We start from the raw sequence: 15,120 nt of genomic DNA on the forward strand, positions 1-15,120 counted from the left end.
GACATGTAACATGCACATGCATGTAATCATATGAGCCTCTTTCTTCGTTATATGCAACCATGCCCATCCTGATAATTATTTGGGTAATTGCTCTTGATTCTTTGGCATCATATGTATGTGTTCATGTTTTGACCTTGACATGGATAAAAATATTACATCAAAATTTTCCCCAGAAAGTTTTTTTAATGGACAGAAACAGAAACAAAGAAGTGACCTTTGTACATGGTTGCACATCTATCTGTCTGGGCTCATAAAAGATGACTTATCAGTAAAAAGCAAAGTATTTCGTTAGTTTCACTGAACAAATATTCACACTGCCACCTAGTGTTCATGTGTAGCACACACAAGGGACAAGTTAATGAAGATTGTGATGTCCACTACATACGCATATAATGTAAAAATGCACCATTGCTTATCATAGTTAGGGATATTAATACCAGAAATGCTCTGTAAGCAGTTTATAAAAAAATCTGTCATCTGTAAATTGTGTAGCTAAGCATGCCCCTTCACATTCTCAAGTATAATTTTCTTCTGAGTGACACAGTATAGGCAGTGCACTGCCTCTATAAGGACAACCTAAAACTTACACATAAAGTATTTGTCAAGGTAACTGAAGATAATGCCTTATTCAGTTTATCCAGATTAATGAATACATTATAAATAATACAATGTGCTAATACACATATCCAGGTGTGCAATAGCTCCACTTTTGATCTCAATTGATTCTCGTGATATCTTTGCTGATGTCAGGTTCTTCAAAATACATGTGTTCGAAGTGATACTATAGTTGACCAAAGAGTACTGCATACATTTTTCATCTGTTGGCATCAAAGGGACGTAAAAGCAAAAATGTTCTTATCTTAAGAGTGACATGCTGTTGTACTGTTGCACACAATGATTCCATTTAAAGAGATATAATTCTCCTTGTGAGTGAACTCTCATCTTTACTGTGCCAGAAACATACAACGTGCTTTTTTAACAACTTTTTTTACTGGTCTGCAATCACTAACCATGTTTCTCCATTCTGCACAATATTAGACCCATCTAGTACGGAAAGTGTATGCTAAAATGCTATTTATTTTCCATTATAACAGCTAGCTTCAAGGAAATAGCAAGGCATCTGAAAGTGAAAGTTTTTCCCCATTTCTATTGATGATACAGTTGATAACTATGTTTAAATACGTAGTATTTAAAAATAATCAGGGACTAATAAGTCAGAGTGAAAGATACCAACATGAATCTAGGTGTGATTCAGTGTCTTCTCTGGATTTATCGCCTCTTTCTAAACTTGAGATTGACATTCTGCATTGATTTAATTTTTTCCATTTATTTTTCAAGGAACCCAAAGCCAGGCTCACAGAGATGGCATTAAATGTCACAGAGTGCAAATAAGTAGGTATTTTACCCTTGTGTAATCGTGAGATGCAGAACAAAAAAAATTAAAAAATACAAGACATGCAAGTAAAAAATACAAATGCAAAAAACAGCTGCTGAATTTCATTGACATTTACGCATGGCCAACGACCTGCTGGCAGGTATTCAAACCAAAGGAGCCCAAAGCGTGGAGTCATCAGACAGGGGGAATTAGACAGAACAGAGGTCAAAGTCAGACAGAGGGAAGTATGAAGAGCTATCCTTACGAAACAGTGAGACAGAGCCTCTGAGCCCATAGAGGACCCCGTACTGCCTGTTCGGAGTTTCCCTGTCCCTAATCCCTCATAAGAGCAGCGCCCTGGTGATCTGCCTCCATCAGGCTGTGTCCCATCACTGTGAGACACGGAGAAGCACCAGAGATTCCGCCCACCACCCACCAGAAGCTTGTGCAAGAGAGAGAGATGAGACACTATAGATTCTTCCAATTTGTGTCATTTACTGGACAGGCAATTGCAGAAGATAAAATTATATCGTAACATTATTGCATCAGCTGAGAGGACTGATTAAATAAAAAGTACAAAAGCAGGAAGAAGAGCTGTGGCCAAGCTGGAGGGGTCTGAGGACCTTTTTGTTGGAGAGGGACCACAAGCATGGAAAATAAATGATGTAAGGTTGAGTGAATTACAATGACAGTCTGAATTGCATTATCTTATCTTCCCCCCACATTGCTGTGAAAAGGCTACAGCACCATGTAATGCAGGTTACAGGCAGGCTGCTCTATTTTAAAATCAATCACACATCCAGCGCAGACTAAATGACAGTATCATATTCATTTTTCATTGGTGTTTCGTCAAGAACCAATAAAATCATTCATTATTGTACAGCAGATCAGATGAAAAACATCTTGTACGTGCGGCTAAAGCCAGTATATACAAAAGCTGCCATTGTACATCTTGTGCGTTTACTGTTCAGTGAATTGCTTCTGTAGAAGGGAAACATGCAATGCCCAACAATCCTTAAGATAAAGGCTTGGATAGCATATTACATTCTCTAGCTACAAAATTTTACTTGATCTCTGAAATTCCTCAGGGTACTTGTTTTTGACAACAGGGTGATAATGTAACCTAAGAAGCAGTGGATGTTTTGCAAGTGAGCCTTTTCAATTGTTAATGAGTATATGAAATACTGTCAAAACCATCAGTCATCAGTCCAAATCAGGTTGTTTCATTTTTTTAACCTTTTTTGTATTAAAGGTCAGCACACCCAATCATACTTGATATTCTCTGAACATGAATCATTAATGCGTTGATAAATCTTTATGAAAACAATACAACTTAAAATATAAAATTCAAAATGAGGAATATATTTTTTTCATACAGAGCTCTCTTAGTTCCTCATTAATTTATACAGTTGAAAACATATATTGTAGATCTTAAAAGGGAGCAATGTTACAGCATATCCCATAAATATAGATAATATTTTTTCTGGTGTTTGTTGTCTATTTTGGCAAATATAAAACATTTTTTATGTGGGGCGGGTTCAGATTTTATCATATATTACGTTTTGGGTGAAAGTCTGCATAAAGAGCACTGCAGAGTAACCTTACCTAAAATGTAGGAATTTTTCAGCCACACATACAGTACACAAACTGAGCACTAAAAACCTAACAGTGTTAACAGCAGCACAAAATAAAAAAACTCTTCCTGAAAATTCCCATGTGCGTGTCTGGCTGATACCTGAGTCTTTGGTCATCAAAGAAAAGTTTAGTTTTTTGTTTCTTAAAAGAAAAACTAAGGTAAAGGAAAAAAATCACACTCCATCTACATCTCACAGATTATGCTCCATCTGTAAGGAATGAGAAAAATCCAGGAATAAAGCCGAGTGTTTCATGGCAGAGGTCAGAGAGAAAGAACAACATGTACAGAGTCTGCACTGAATGAAGTTCAAAGAATCTGTCACCAGGCTCCCTGCTTCGCGCCAGTGTTGAGACAGGCCCGCTGTCTTTGCCGTCACGAGTAAATCCACCACAATACTCAGTACTCAATACAGTACGGGGATGTAGCAAAAGTCAGTGTTTGCAGCCAAACTCAACCACAAGCCTGGCTCAGATGCTCAAATGTCCTGCTCTCTGAGGTCCTGCCCCAGGGCATTACAGAGGGTGGATGAAGAATGGTGCAAATGGATATGGGGAAACAGACATCACTTGAATTTTAAACAATGACAAAGAAAAAAAACATTTTCCATTATTGTCCATGGGAAACCGGATGAGCTAAACGATCTTGTCTTCCCAGGAAGTATTGAGCAAGGTTTCCCATCACGCTCCTCCTCCACAGCATCCCACCTCTCCCTCATGCAAAAGGTCATGTGTCTTTGTACCTGGGAGAACAGAAGAAATCATGATTACATCAGATAAGTGCTGTCAGAACACCCTCCCACACACATACTGTACGTACGCACACATATAGATCTTCACATAAGCACAGTTGAAAAAAAAAATTCAAATAAAGCTTCAGGCTTTTACAAGAATTCAGAACCGGCTTTCGAATTCCTTAAGGGAATTGTGAAGGACATTGCACAAGCATCCACGCAATAATACAGCATCACTGGAGGGAGGCGTCTAGCTCCACCCTGAGGAGGTGGATCATATGAGATACAGTGGTGGAGTGATTTTTAGGAAAACACCTGGTGACATGATACTATAGGCTGAAGCACCTCCCACCCCAACCTGAGGTACCTCCCACCTCAGCCGATGCATGACAGACAAAGAACAGAACGTCTCACTGCGTTGTTATTTCAATGCGAGAGGAATGTGCTATAATGTCAACATGTGCTGTGCTGGTGATAAGCATTCAAGGAAATGCGCACTAAAGGGGAAAGTTAAGCATGTTTTACTGAACTGCTTTCCTCCATGCTGCACTGCATTTGTGCCTTAGGAGAAGTCAGGCTGGGGTTGGTGTGGTGAAAGGTGAAGAACGCAAAAGCTTGGGTCTGTCTAATCCCACTTCAATGCAAAACATACAGGAGTAAGTTATGCTAATCATAATTGTAAAGTGATAATTAATGATGACAATATAAATAACATAGCTATGTAACAAAATAAAAGAAAAAGAAATGTTTTGGAGGAAATGAAACATGACAACAAGTGCTTTTATAGATTTTTCAGAGTAGGCTTCTGGCTCCATTTTCTAATGAGGGGACCTTGAGTTGGGTCCCATCCACAGAGTGGTGGACCGCAGCAAGGAGTTGCAGAAGCCCTTTAGTACAGTGACCGTGGAACTTTTGGAAGGAGAGGGAGAATGCCGGGTTTTGGGGTCTTACCCACTCTGCAAGGTGAACTCTGGCAGTGCCCCCATGGAGGACAGCTGCTCCTCCAAGGCGACGATGCGCAGGCCGATGTACCCAGAAGACAGCAGGAGCAGCACGACCCTGCAGACATGAGCAAACGAGCACTGAGCCACCTTCTCACGAGGGTCACATGTCACACTCTGTCGTGCATGACCTGATTAAGAGGCTCACCGTGAACCAAAACCATCTTATTTAAAATCTCAAATGAAAACAAATAGCATGGGCTCAATGTTACACTGCGGTAAAATCTTGAAAAACAGCATACCGGACGGCACGCAATCAACTCAGCAAACTGTCATATAAGACAGTAATTACTTCCTGGAAAAGTCTGACTACACAAACGGGGTAAATAACATCTCTAGACAGGCATGCAAATCGGTTTGGCAGTTTTTGTGATACCATGTGATAATCTGTAGATATCCATCTGATTTTGAACTTTCAGATCTGACTATGTCTAAAGTGCAATCATTCCCAGCGTCATTTCTACTTTGAGTTTCAGGTCAAATATTTTGGACACTGTGGCATACGTGACAGTTCCATATATAATATATTATTTCAGTCACAACGTGCCCCTACACTAAAAAGACAAATAGGTACGAAGCTCCTCCAGGCTCAAAAAGGAAACATGACTTGAACAACCTTAAATAGTTCAGCAAATTCAATTAATTGTAATTATTGTGACAACATGGTTGAAACAAGCCATGTTATGGATGTTTTTACAAACAAGACATTGAATCAAACATTTTTTGAATTGGAATTTCTCTTCTTAATTTGCCTACAGGTGAAATCTGCTGGTTGCTTATACTGTATATTGGCCACACAAAAAGAAAGCTCAGAAATGGGGAAAACGAACATAAATATGCCATTTGGTTAGAAAATACCAAATATCGTACTGTATATAAAAGTATTATACCAACCATGGTGATTCTAACGCTCTGAAAAAGGCAGCCGCTGAGAGCAAACCATGCTTGATAAGAAGTGGAGAGAGACCAAAATTTCTAGCACAGAATGAAACATTTAAGATATTCAATATTAAAGCTGCTACTTTCCCAGATCTTAATAAAGAGATCAACTGCCCCCGTTCCTATGATATAATTACTTTTACTAATAGATTATATTCTAGTTATTTTGTTTTTTTTTTTTAAGTTCAAATTTAATCCTTTCTTCCATCTTTTGCTCTCAGCTTACTTGAGGGAAATGTTTCCTTGTAGAGTGCAGGTGTACACAGAGCTTGACATTAGCTTCCAATGATGCAATTATCTAATCTAAGCATAACATGTGTCTCCAGTTGCATCATGTAGCTACATAAATATGTACTGGTGTGCAGTAAGTACCTTGATTAAGCAGTTTGCAGTTTTTAACTTGTTCTTGTCCCTGAAATAATGGCTTTTATATATCTCCCCAGTCTTCCTTGGAATCTGAGGTACATTTACCCTTTTTTCTGAGAAAATGCCTCACAACAGGCATATGCACCTCTGCCAAAATTCTTCAAAATCTTCATTTGATTCATGTTCAATATTCAAATTTATCTATGGGGGATATTTTGGGGTGACTGTGAACTCTTGTAGTGCCCCTGACACATTTTTATACTTTTAAATGATCATAGAATCCCGGAAATGCCCAGAATGCACATGTAAATTGGTTTCAATTTTGTGGTTTGACATCTGATGTTGAACTTTCAGATCTGATATCTAAACAATGTCTACGGCACACCCATCACCCGATTTTGCACATGCATAATTCGTATTCCAGCACAGCATTTAACATGTCCTGCAAACTGTGTCATATGTGACTTTCTACTGTGGCTGTGAGTGCTGGTAACAGCACAGGGAACAAGATTCCTAGTATTAGGGTTCTGTAAAGAAGGGAATGAAACTCAGAGTATTTGATATATATTAAGGAGTGAATGTGAATGGGATACCTAGGTCATTATGTACATTATATTACATTATTGTCATTTAGCAGATGCTCTTACCCAGAGTAACTTCCATACGTTACAGTTTTTACATATTATCCATTTATACAGCTGGATATTTACTGAGGCAATTACCTTACCCAAGGGTACAGCAGCAGTGCCCCAGTGGGGAATCAAAAAAGCAACCTTTTGGTTACAAACGCTGCTCCACTATGCTACACTGCTGCCCCAAGGGGATCACAGCATAAGTTGTTGATGGAAAGGCAAGAATAGGACTCACAGGAGCAGGTAGATGAAGAGGAGGAGGTTGAGGTTACTGGTCTCTCTCAGTATGAGGAGGGATTTGACCTTCTCAGTTATGGCCCAAATCCAAGAGTGTCCTGTAAAGGGAGAGAAAAAGACCACAGCAGTTTAGTGTCATTAGCCCATGGGAACTGTTCAAACAACTGCTCTAGCAACAAAAGAGAGCCATCATATTTTATATGGATGTATTTGGTCTGTGTGTGTGGTGGTATATATGTGTGTGTGTGTGTGTGTGTGTGTGTGCACGCGTGTGCTTCGGCAGTGGGGTACCTGTTTGCTCTTCAGTGGAGCTGTCCTCCTGGTCCCTGTCTGTGGATGTGGAGCTGCTCCCATGAGGTCTTTCATCTGAAAGGAACCATGGATCAGGATACAAATATTACTTCTCAACTGCATCTACTACACCCAACTGATCTATTACACTTTTGCCTGACTCTGAAATATTGGTAGCTCCAGTGGTTCCAGCCCAATCACAGCAATGGTGGTCCATACCAGCAGGACACTTACTTCTGGTCAGCTTGGGTAGGGGTGAATCCAGCTGGTCGATGGGGTCTTTAACATCAAAGCCATCCTCCAAACTGGAATGGCTGGAGTTCTATGGAGAAAATAAGAATGAGACCAGCAGCTTCCTTACCCACTGAAGCCCACCTACAGATCCATGACGTAGCCAGAAAATTCCTTAATAGTGAATACTGCTACATATTAAAAATAAGAAGCTAAAGAGACAATCTTACCACATCCTTCCCTTGATCGAAGCTATTCTCAGCAGAGGAAAGAACTGGGCTGCTGTGGCCGCTCTCTTCCTACAGAGAAAACAAGACAAGACAATGATTACAAAGGGCCGGTAACCTTGAGACCACAGAGAGATGGAAGACAGCGCCCCCTGCTGTACATACCTCCACATTTGGACACACTGTGCACAGAAGCTGGTAACAGGCCTCCCGATTCCGCAGAGAGACAAACAAGAACTGAAATGCACCAAGAATGCACGCTTGAGTAATGGAATAAAATCAATATGCAGTGCTGACGCAGCAAAAGGTTTTCCATTTTACAATTTATGTAATGTCATGTTGCCTTGCACTGCACTGTACGTTCTGTAACTGCTTTGGTATGAGTTACACGAGTTACACAACCACTACTGTCCCCGTGAGGAATGTTCTTAATCACATTGATTAACCACCATTGGGACAACGACGAGGTCAATATTAAGAGAATAAACAGTGAGAGTGTCAGAGGCATTATTGCAGAGTGAACTCTGACCTTCTCCCCCTCGTGGGTGTGTATGGACAGGGCGTTGGGCACCACCCGAGCTGTGTTCTGCTTCTTCACAGACTGCACACTGGCTGTATGGATCACCACCTGGGACAGAACGCAGGGGATAAATGCATCACTGTCACAAACGGCTGTGGTGAGCAGAGGGAAATGTGTGTTTTTTTTGCACAGTTTTAGTACATGTCAGTGGTGGGACTCCTCATGAACTGCTGCACTGACAGTATGAGTCAAAAGTTTGGACACCCCTGATTAAGATAATGGGAAACATGCATTCAAATTTTTAATTTTTAAAAAATATTTGAGTAAAATAGGTTTCATTTTATTTTATTCTATTTATATTTTTATCTTTTGGTCACTGCATAATTCCATTTGTGTTATTTCATAGTTCTGATGTCTTTGCTATTATTCTAAAATGTGAAAAGTAGTAAAAATAAAGACAGAAAAGTACGTCCAAACTTTTGCCTGGTTCTGTATGACTTTGACAACACATGGTCTTTGGTCTGCCTTCACCAATTTTGTTCAGCAGAAAAGTTTAAGTGAAACAGTAAGGCCTCTACAGCAATCAGATTACAGATATAGCTGAAAACGCAGATACAGCTGAGAGGCTTACCAGAAGTCTAGAAGGCTATTGACAATGCTCAGTATTCATCAAAGTCAATAAGACCCACAAAACAGCACAGACATCTTGGGTTAAGGGACGCTTACTTTGGTTTCCTTCAGCAGGACGGAGGAGTGGAAACACACGTAATTTTCAGTCACGAAGAGTTTGCCGTGATAGACCACCTCCTTCTGCAGGGCGCACGTGAAGGCTAGAGAGAGAAGCAAACACGTTGGGTTACACAATGGCCACCCCGCACCACCCCTTCAGAGTGATGTAATGCAGATAACGCCATTTTTCCACCTGTTACACCTCACACAGTGCTGTTACACCTTTTCTATTGTTCCTCATTTACGGGTAGCTGAATAAGGAGTCAAAGACCACGTCATTATCACCACCCGCTATAGCCGAAACATAACAGGTGTACGTCATGGTGGCTTGGGTGTGTATGAGCTGAGATTATTCCGGGGGCATAAATACGTTTTAAATGACTGGAATGCAAAGAAACAAACGAGATTGCAAAACTGATTAAAGTGTTGTGTTAGACTCACTGTGCGTTAATTCCTCACTTTCAGGAATGTCTCGAAAGAGCTTGTGGAAACTCTTGTTGTGCTTGATAAAACTCTGCATGTTACAGAGAGGAAGAAGAGCAAACAATTCAGAAACATTCCTGTCAAGTTGTATTTGGCAGATCAAGACTTAAACCACATTTCTCAGACTTCAGACAGCATCTAATTATCTGTTCTGAAAAACATGACATCAAAAAATTATTTCCTTCTTGAATTTATAAGAACTTGATTTTGTTTCAGTATTGAACCCTTTAAAACAGTTATTTAATTTGTAATTTTTTAAATTATCTATTCACATTTTACTGTCATTATTATCTATAATTTTTAATTCACACTTTCTTTTCTCTGTGTCTGTCTGTGTTGGTTTTTATATTTAACACATTTTACATTAACACAATTTTGAAGGTGACGTATGTGGTACTGTCACTTGTGGAAAGGTTCTTTTCCCTTGTAACTCTTATGTTTGTCCTTCTTGTACTGTTGTGTCATTCCTTGTACAGGAAGGTAAAATAAATTAAATTAAATTTGAATTGATTGAATTTGAAAACATAGCTAATCGGCAGTGTTTTCTGGGATTTACATGTGCTGACTTACATTTCGTGAGACTGCACCCTCTGGCCTTTCAAAGACTTTCTCCTCAATACTTGGTGACCTGTGTGGCCATAAGACAAAAAAAGTGAAAAATTATGAGGAATGCAGAACAAGAGTACTTATTCTTCATAACTACCTATTAGCAGTGTATTTAGACGAATAAATGAAAGATTACTCTATTATATACTATTTTATATGAAAGAAATATACAAAGAAATAAAGAGGAAGACAAGCGGACCTAGTAAGAGGATTATTTGTGACGTGCTTGTCTAGCACCATCCCCAGGAAACAAAGACTTAAGACAAACAGACAGCAAACACACACACCCACATACACACCTACACACATGCACACACGCTAAAAGATGCATGCATGCAGATACATGTCAACAGACACAGGAGAACCCTGCCCATGTACACACACACACATACACACCTCAGTGGGGTCTGCTGCTTGTTGAGGCTCCTTCCCAGTTCCTGGATCTCCACCTGGGCTTCCTCCAGACTCTGGGCTTTCCTCGGTTCAAATCTCTTCTTACTCTTCCCCTTCCTCAGTCTCCCGGACAGTCCCCCACCTTCTGCTGTATAGCTGGAGGGAGAGAAACACAATGAGCCTACCTTCCCCTCCTGAAGGACCTCTCTTTCTCACTGCTTAATCATCCCTCCATCTCGGGACTCGTTTCCACTGCATTATTATTTTTAGAACCACAAGGCAAACTACTGGAACCACCCACAACGCTTTAAATGATCATTTAGCCGGTGAGCAATCACTTTAAAACGTGTGATGAGAGAATAGGGAGAGGAGGGACAGTAACATTTGATCTTCTGATCCTTGAGAGCGCTCCATAATTAATGCAAACTGACCGAGTGAGTCCTGGTCTTCAGTCTCACGCTGTTTCATTGTGTTACAGCAGTGCCCAAGTCTGCCCTCACCCAGGCTTAAACTGGGCCAGCGAGACAATACAGTCAGATCTTCATTGGTGAGACCACTGACTGATCTATGTCTTCACCAGGTACAACAGGTTGATCTCATTCTCTACCCATGAGTGCTGCTTTGTTCTCTTGGACCCAGTATTGATTAGCCTAAATATTACGCAGTCATTACATTCATTCAGATTTGAGTGTCTGCTAAAATGAATATAAAGTAGTAATGTGTTGTAATATTCATGTGAACAGATATTCCATCACACACATGCTACTGTAACACCTTTTAAACACATACAACAATAATACAGTCTGTCACAATACAATGAGTACACAGATTTTTTTCTATTGTCTACATTAGAACTGTGGAGCACAGTTTATTTTGTTTGTAAAGGAAATTCACATGGACTTACAAACAATTGCTGGATGTGAGGCTACACAATATAGCTCCCCAGATGGGCATTTGATGGTGATCCTCAGATGTTGCCTGTAAGCTATGGACGAGCGTGATGCCCTGCTGACTGAATGATTACTTTAAAAGATTTCCTGAGACTTCCTTCCTGCTTTTCTGGACACTCAGTCCACATTAGAAAGTCAAGGGCTGCTTTTCCAGTCCAGGCATTTTATGAGCTCTCCTTTGATTCTCTTACCCACAGATTTTTTACCAAGACTTTACTTGCATTCATTCCCACGTTGATTTTCCAACAGAAGCACTAACCAGCCTCTGATGTATGTGATTTACAGGGTCTACAGTCTGCAGACTTTGTTGAATATGGTTTACTATGGGTTTCAACCTTTCAAACTTGAGCTCATCCTCAATGATACATGCAGATCAGGGACAGTGTAATTGGAGTGTAGCAGTGGAGATGGCTTTTAAAGTTTCACAACAGCTGAAGTAACAATGAGCCAAAGGTCAAGTGGACACCATGAGAACTCAGTCTGATCTGAAAGTGTGTTTCATAACCTCTCTGCTCCAGCAAAGGTCAAATATTTGCAGGCACTCACACACACACACAGTATACACACACACACACATACATAAAAAAATCGAGTGAGGCACTACCATCTTTAAGCTGGCATTTTGGATATGGTCATAGTAAATCAATCATGTGTTAGTTTTCTGGAAAGCCATGTAGGGCATTTTCTTTAAATTCTTTATCATTTAAATTCATTACATCCAAGATGTCTTCAGAACTCTTCAGAAAAACATAAAATGGTAACAGCTTCCCAGTTAAAGTATATCAAGTCTCAAATGTAATATTTTCACTATAACACAGACAAACAAATGAAAACCAGCTTGATTTGGTACCTATGGTATTTTCTGCATCTTCTCTATCATAAAACATAATACATTTAATTTCATTGTGCATTGATAGTTATCTTGGTGTTCACTTAAAGCCATTCAACGCCAAAACTGAACATCTCTTCATCAGAACAAATTATTCTCACTTCTTAAAACTTTACCCTAAACGAAGTGGAAAAAAACGCCCCCCTACCTCTCCACGGGCTTGGATTTTGCCGAGCGGAAACTCCAGCACCTTTCCATAGCAAACTGTAACTTCATTTCATGGACTGAGAAAGATATAGGCACTTCATACCCAAAGGTTCATCACTTTGCTAGTATAGGCAACATAAACCCAAAAAAAGATGTTCTTTTGTGGAATCCAATCTTTTCTGATCTGCTGGTCCGCCAAGGTCCCAGGTGATGAGCTGTTGCTGGACCCTCGGCAAGCACTAAAGGAGCACTCCAGCACAACGGCAACAGATTCTACCAGGAAGCCCGTGTCTGGAGAAATGGTGTGACATTTCACAGCAGTTGGCTGTTGATGAAGCCAGGCCACTCCTACTGGCTGCACGGCACCCTTTGTGTTCATTGTGATTACCACAGGTGTCAGCACGCAAACCGCAAGCCCCTCCCCCTCTGCACGCACCCCCTGCACATAGCAGCAGCGGAAGCCACGTGGTTACTCGCTGAAGTGAAAGAGAAATGGGTCATCTGAATCTTTACTGCACTTTCACTGTGAATTACGGAGTTAGCTCTCACTGCCTCTGTTAACACATGTGCTTAAGGGGAAGGAAGCACATGGCATCTTGAAAAAAAAGTCCTGACCTGTCACTCTGGCAACGAGGTAGGGCTAGTTTCATGGGAAACGCCATCTATGACTGCAGCACCTTGGAAATGAAAATTATTTTAAGAGAGTCTGAATTCAGAGAATGATTTGTGTAATTTCAGAGTCTGCATATGTATGTGTGTTTTTCCTTCGATGTATTTATATTTTCAAGACAATAACGAAGTAAAAATCAAGATGAACTCAGGCAGACATAAGCACTGTATGCATGTGTGTATTGGTCTGTATGTGTTGCAGTATATATAAGTGTATGTGTGTGTGTGTGTGTGTGTGTGTGTGTGTGTGCGCGCGTGTGTGTGTTTGGTCTTTTTACTCAGTCTGTGCAAAGTTCAGCAGTCCCACAGGAAGTGATGATTAGGCAGAAGATCTGAACAGACTGGATTTACCAGAAACCTATGTTTGATGGCCAGGCTTTCCTTCAAGCCAACACATCACATGACTGTGGGCGGACCTTTAATTCAAACAATGCAAATCACAGGATCGAGGGTGGAGCTCGCATGTATTTGAATAAAACGAAAGTCACATTCCTACAGCACCTTACAATTGCTATATGTAAGCTGGTACCCACAACCAAGTTGACAAGTTACACTCTGTCAGTTACACACCCTAAAACTGCTATGCATTCAACCAAAATAATGAGCACCTGTGATCTCAGATTGCCCTTTGACTAAAAAAATTCTTTTGCTTATTCATCTGTGAATCGATCTAGAGCTCTGATGACACATAAGACTAGGATCTGAGGTTGGCTGTTAGGACCGTGAGTCCTAAAGTATATCAGGTGTGTGTATGAGCTATGAGCACAGGCTGACAGCAATCCCATGATACTGTTCCACCACTCCATCCCCACTCTGTTTCCCTGTCAGTCACAGAGAGCAAGACCCGTCACATTTCCAGAGCTGGCAACTCTCACTCATTCGCCACAAACACTGTCACACTCACGCGTTTACGCCCCTTCTCACAGTCTCACTCCGACCTGACAAAACTGTCAGCTCCAGACCAAGTCAGCGTATGTTCCGTGTCACTGCTGATATGAGGCAAAACGCAAAAGACTGGATGCTGCTAGCCTGCTGAGTCTGTCTTGAAGGACTCTGGTCATGCAACACAATGAATCTCACTGCAGATACAGCAGCAGATACAGAACATCTTCATACTCCTCATACTCATGGCTTTCTCACCTGCAGAGGAGCCAACTCCTTTGAAAAGCACAATGAAAATACTTTGGCTAACAAAAAGAGTCCAGTGCTAAACATTATCACCATGCTACGCTAAATGTTATCACCTCAAACCATAACTGGTATTAATGAGCACAAAACAAATGTATCCACATCTTATCACGAGTTAAAACAAGATAGAAATGTTAAAACAAGATAGATCATGTTAAAACAAGACACAGCAATACCGTGTTTCTTTTATTGCCTCATATTACACAGAATTTGAAAACACTGGTGGTGTACTTTTTTAGTGAAACTAGAAGTAGAGATGGAAGCCTTGCAATTTTTGGTTGTATGCAGCTATAAAAAGCAGCAGTACTTACTAACAGCTGTCCAGAGAGAACTTCCTGAAACTTCTGCTCTGTAGACTCATGGTGAGCAGCTGGGGGGTTGACCACAGTACCACATCCACTTTGTCACTGAGCACCTTTCAGGTCCTATAGATTCCCTGTTCTTTTGACCAAACTCCTGCCCCAGCGCCTGTCCCAGTTTTAAATGCGCTGAGATCAGTAGCTGATAGCAATGGAGGCGGGACAGTGTCCCAGCACTGCCCTATCAGTGCCACTGCACACTGCGGCTTCTGATAGCAACGGTTGCTACACACACCACCATGCCTCCCACCCCCCTCCCACACTTGTAAAAACAAAATACAATAAGCATACCCACAGATGCACAAACACACGCACGCACGCACGCATACATGCAAATACATGGAAAGAGACACATACACTCACATGACTGCTTGCACACAGACACACACACAGACACAGATCCACACACAAAATGCAAAATGTATCTGTCATGGCCAAATGTCCATAATGTCCACCATGTACATCAGAATCACAGATTTGTTATCGCTGGGCCGTGTGTGATGAGAGCGTGACGCTCAGATG

General features: G+C 40.8%; 1 protein-coding gene across 2 annotated transcripts; it reads right to left on the minus strand.

Annotated features, from left to right (window-relative positions):
- Positions 1–3,092: 3,092 nt before the first annotated feature.
- Positions 3,093–14,687, minus strand: LOC118795857 (GRAM domain-containing protein 2B-like). 2 transcript variants are annotated; one of them, XM_036554610.1, is made up of 13 exons: positions 14,551–14,687; positions 10,400–10,552; positions 9,968–10,025; positions 9,356–9,428; positions 8,912–9,015; positions 8,195–8,293; positions 7,831–7,902; positions 7,669–7,737; positions 7,442–7,529; positions 7,208–7,282; positions 6,915–7,014; positions 4,693–4,800; positions 3,093–3,750 (listed from the first exon to the last, which is right to left on the minus strand). In XM_036554610.1, the coding sequence occupies exons 1-13, from the start codon at positions 14,598–14,600 to the stop codon at positions 3,735–3,737; spliced, it is 1,065 nt and encodes a 354-aa protein (XP_036410503.1). In that variant the 5' UTR covers positions 14,601–14,687; the 3' UTR covers positions 3,093–3,734. The 2 variants fall into 2 exon arrangements, with proteins under 2 accessions (XP_036410503.1, XP_036410502.1); XM_036554609.1 differs by lacking the exon at positions 14,551–14,687 and adding an exon at positions 12,384–13,665.
- Between the last annotated feature and the right edge of the window lie 433 nt (positions 14,688–15,120).

This window comes from Megalops cyprinoides, chromosome 20, assembly GCF_013368585.1.
Source record: "Megalops cyprinoides isolate fMegCyp1 chromosome 20, fMegCyp1.pri, whole genome shotgun sequence".
NCBI lineage: Eukaryota > Metazoa > Chordata > Actinopteri > Elopiformes > Megalopidae > Megalops > Megalops cyprinoides.

Excerpts from the sequence above, each read along its gene's own strand:
- LOC118795857 (XM_036554609.1), bottom strand. The coding sequence starts at position 12,451 with ATGAAGTTACAGTTTGCTATGGAAAGGTGCTGGAGTTTCCGCTCGGCA. Across the intron at positions 9,429-9,967 it reads AGGGTGCAGTCTCACGAAAT|AGTTTTATCAAGCACAACAA; the intron begins GTAAGTCAGCAC and ends TGTAACATGCAG. Across the intron at positions 7,015-7,207 it reads CTCCACTGAAGAGCAAACAG|GACACTCTTGGATTTGGGCC; the intron begins GTACCCCACTGC and ends CTCCCTTTACAG.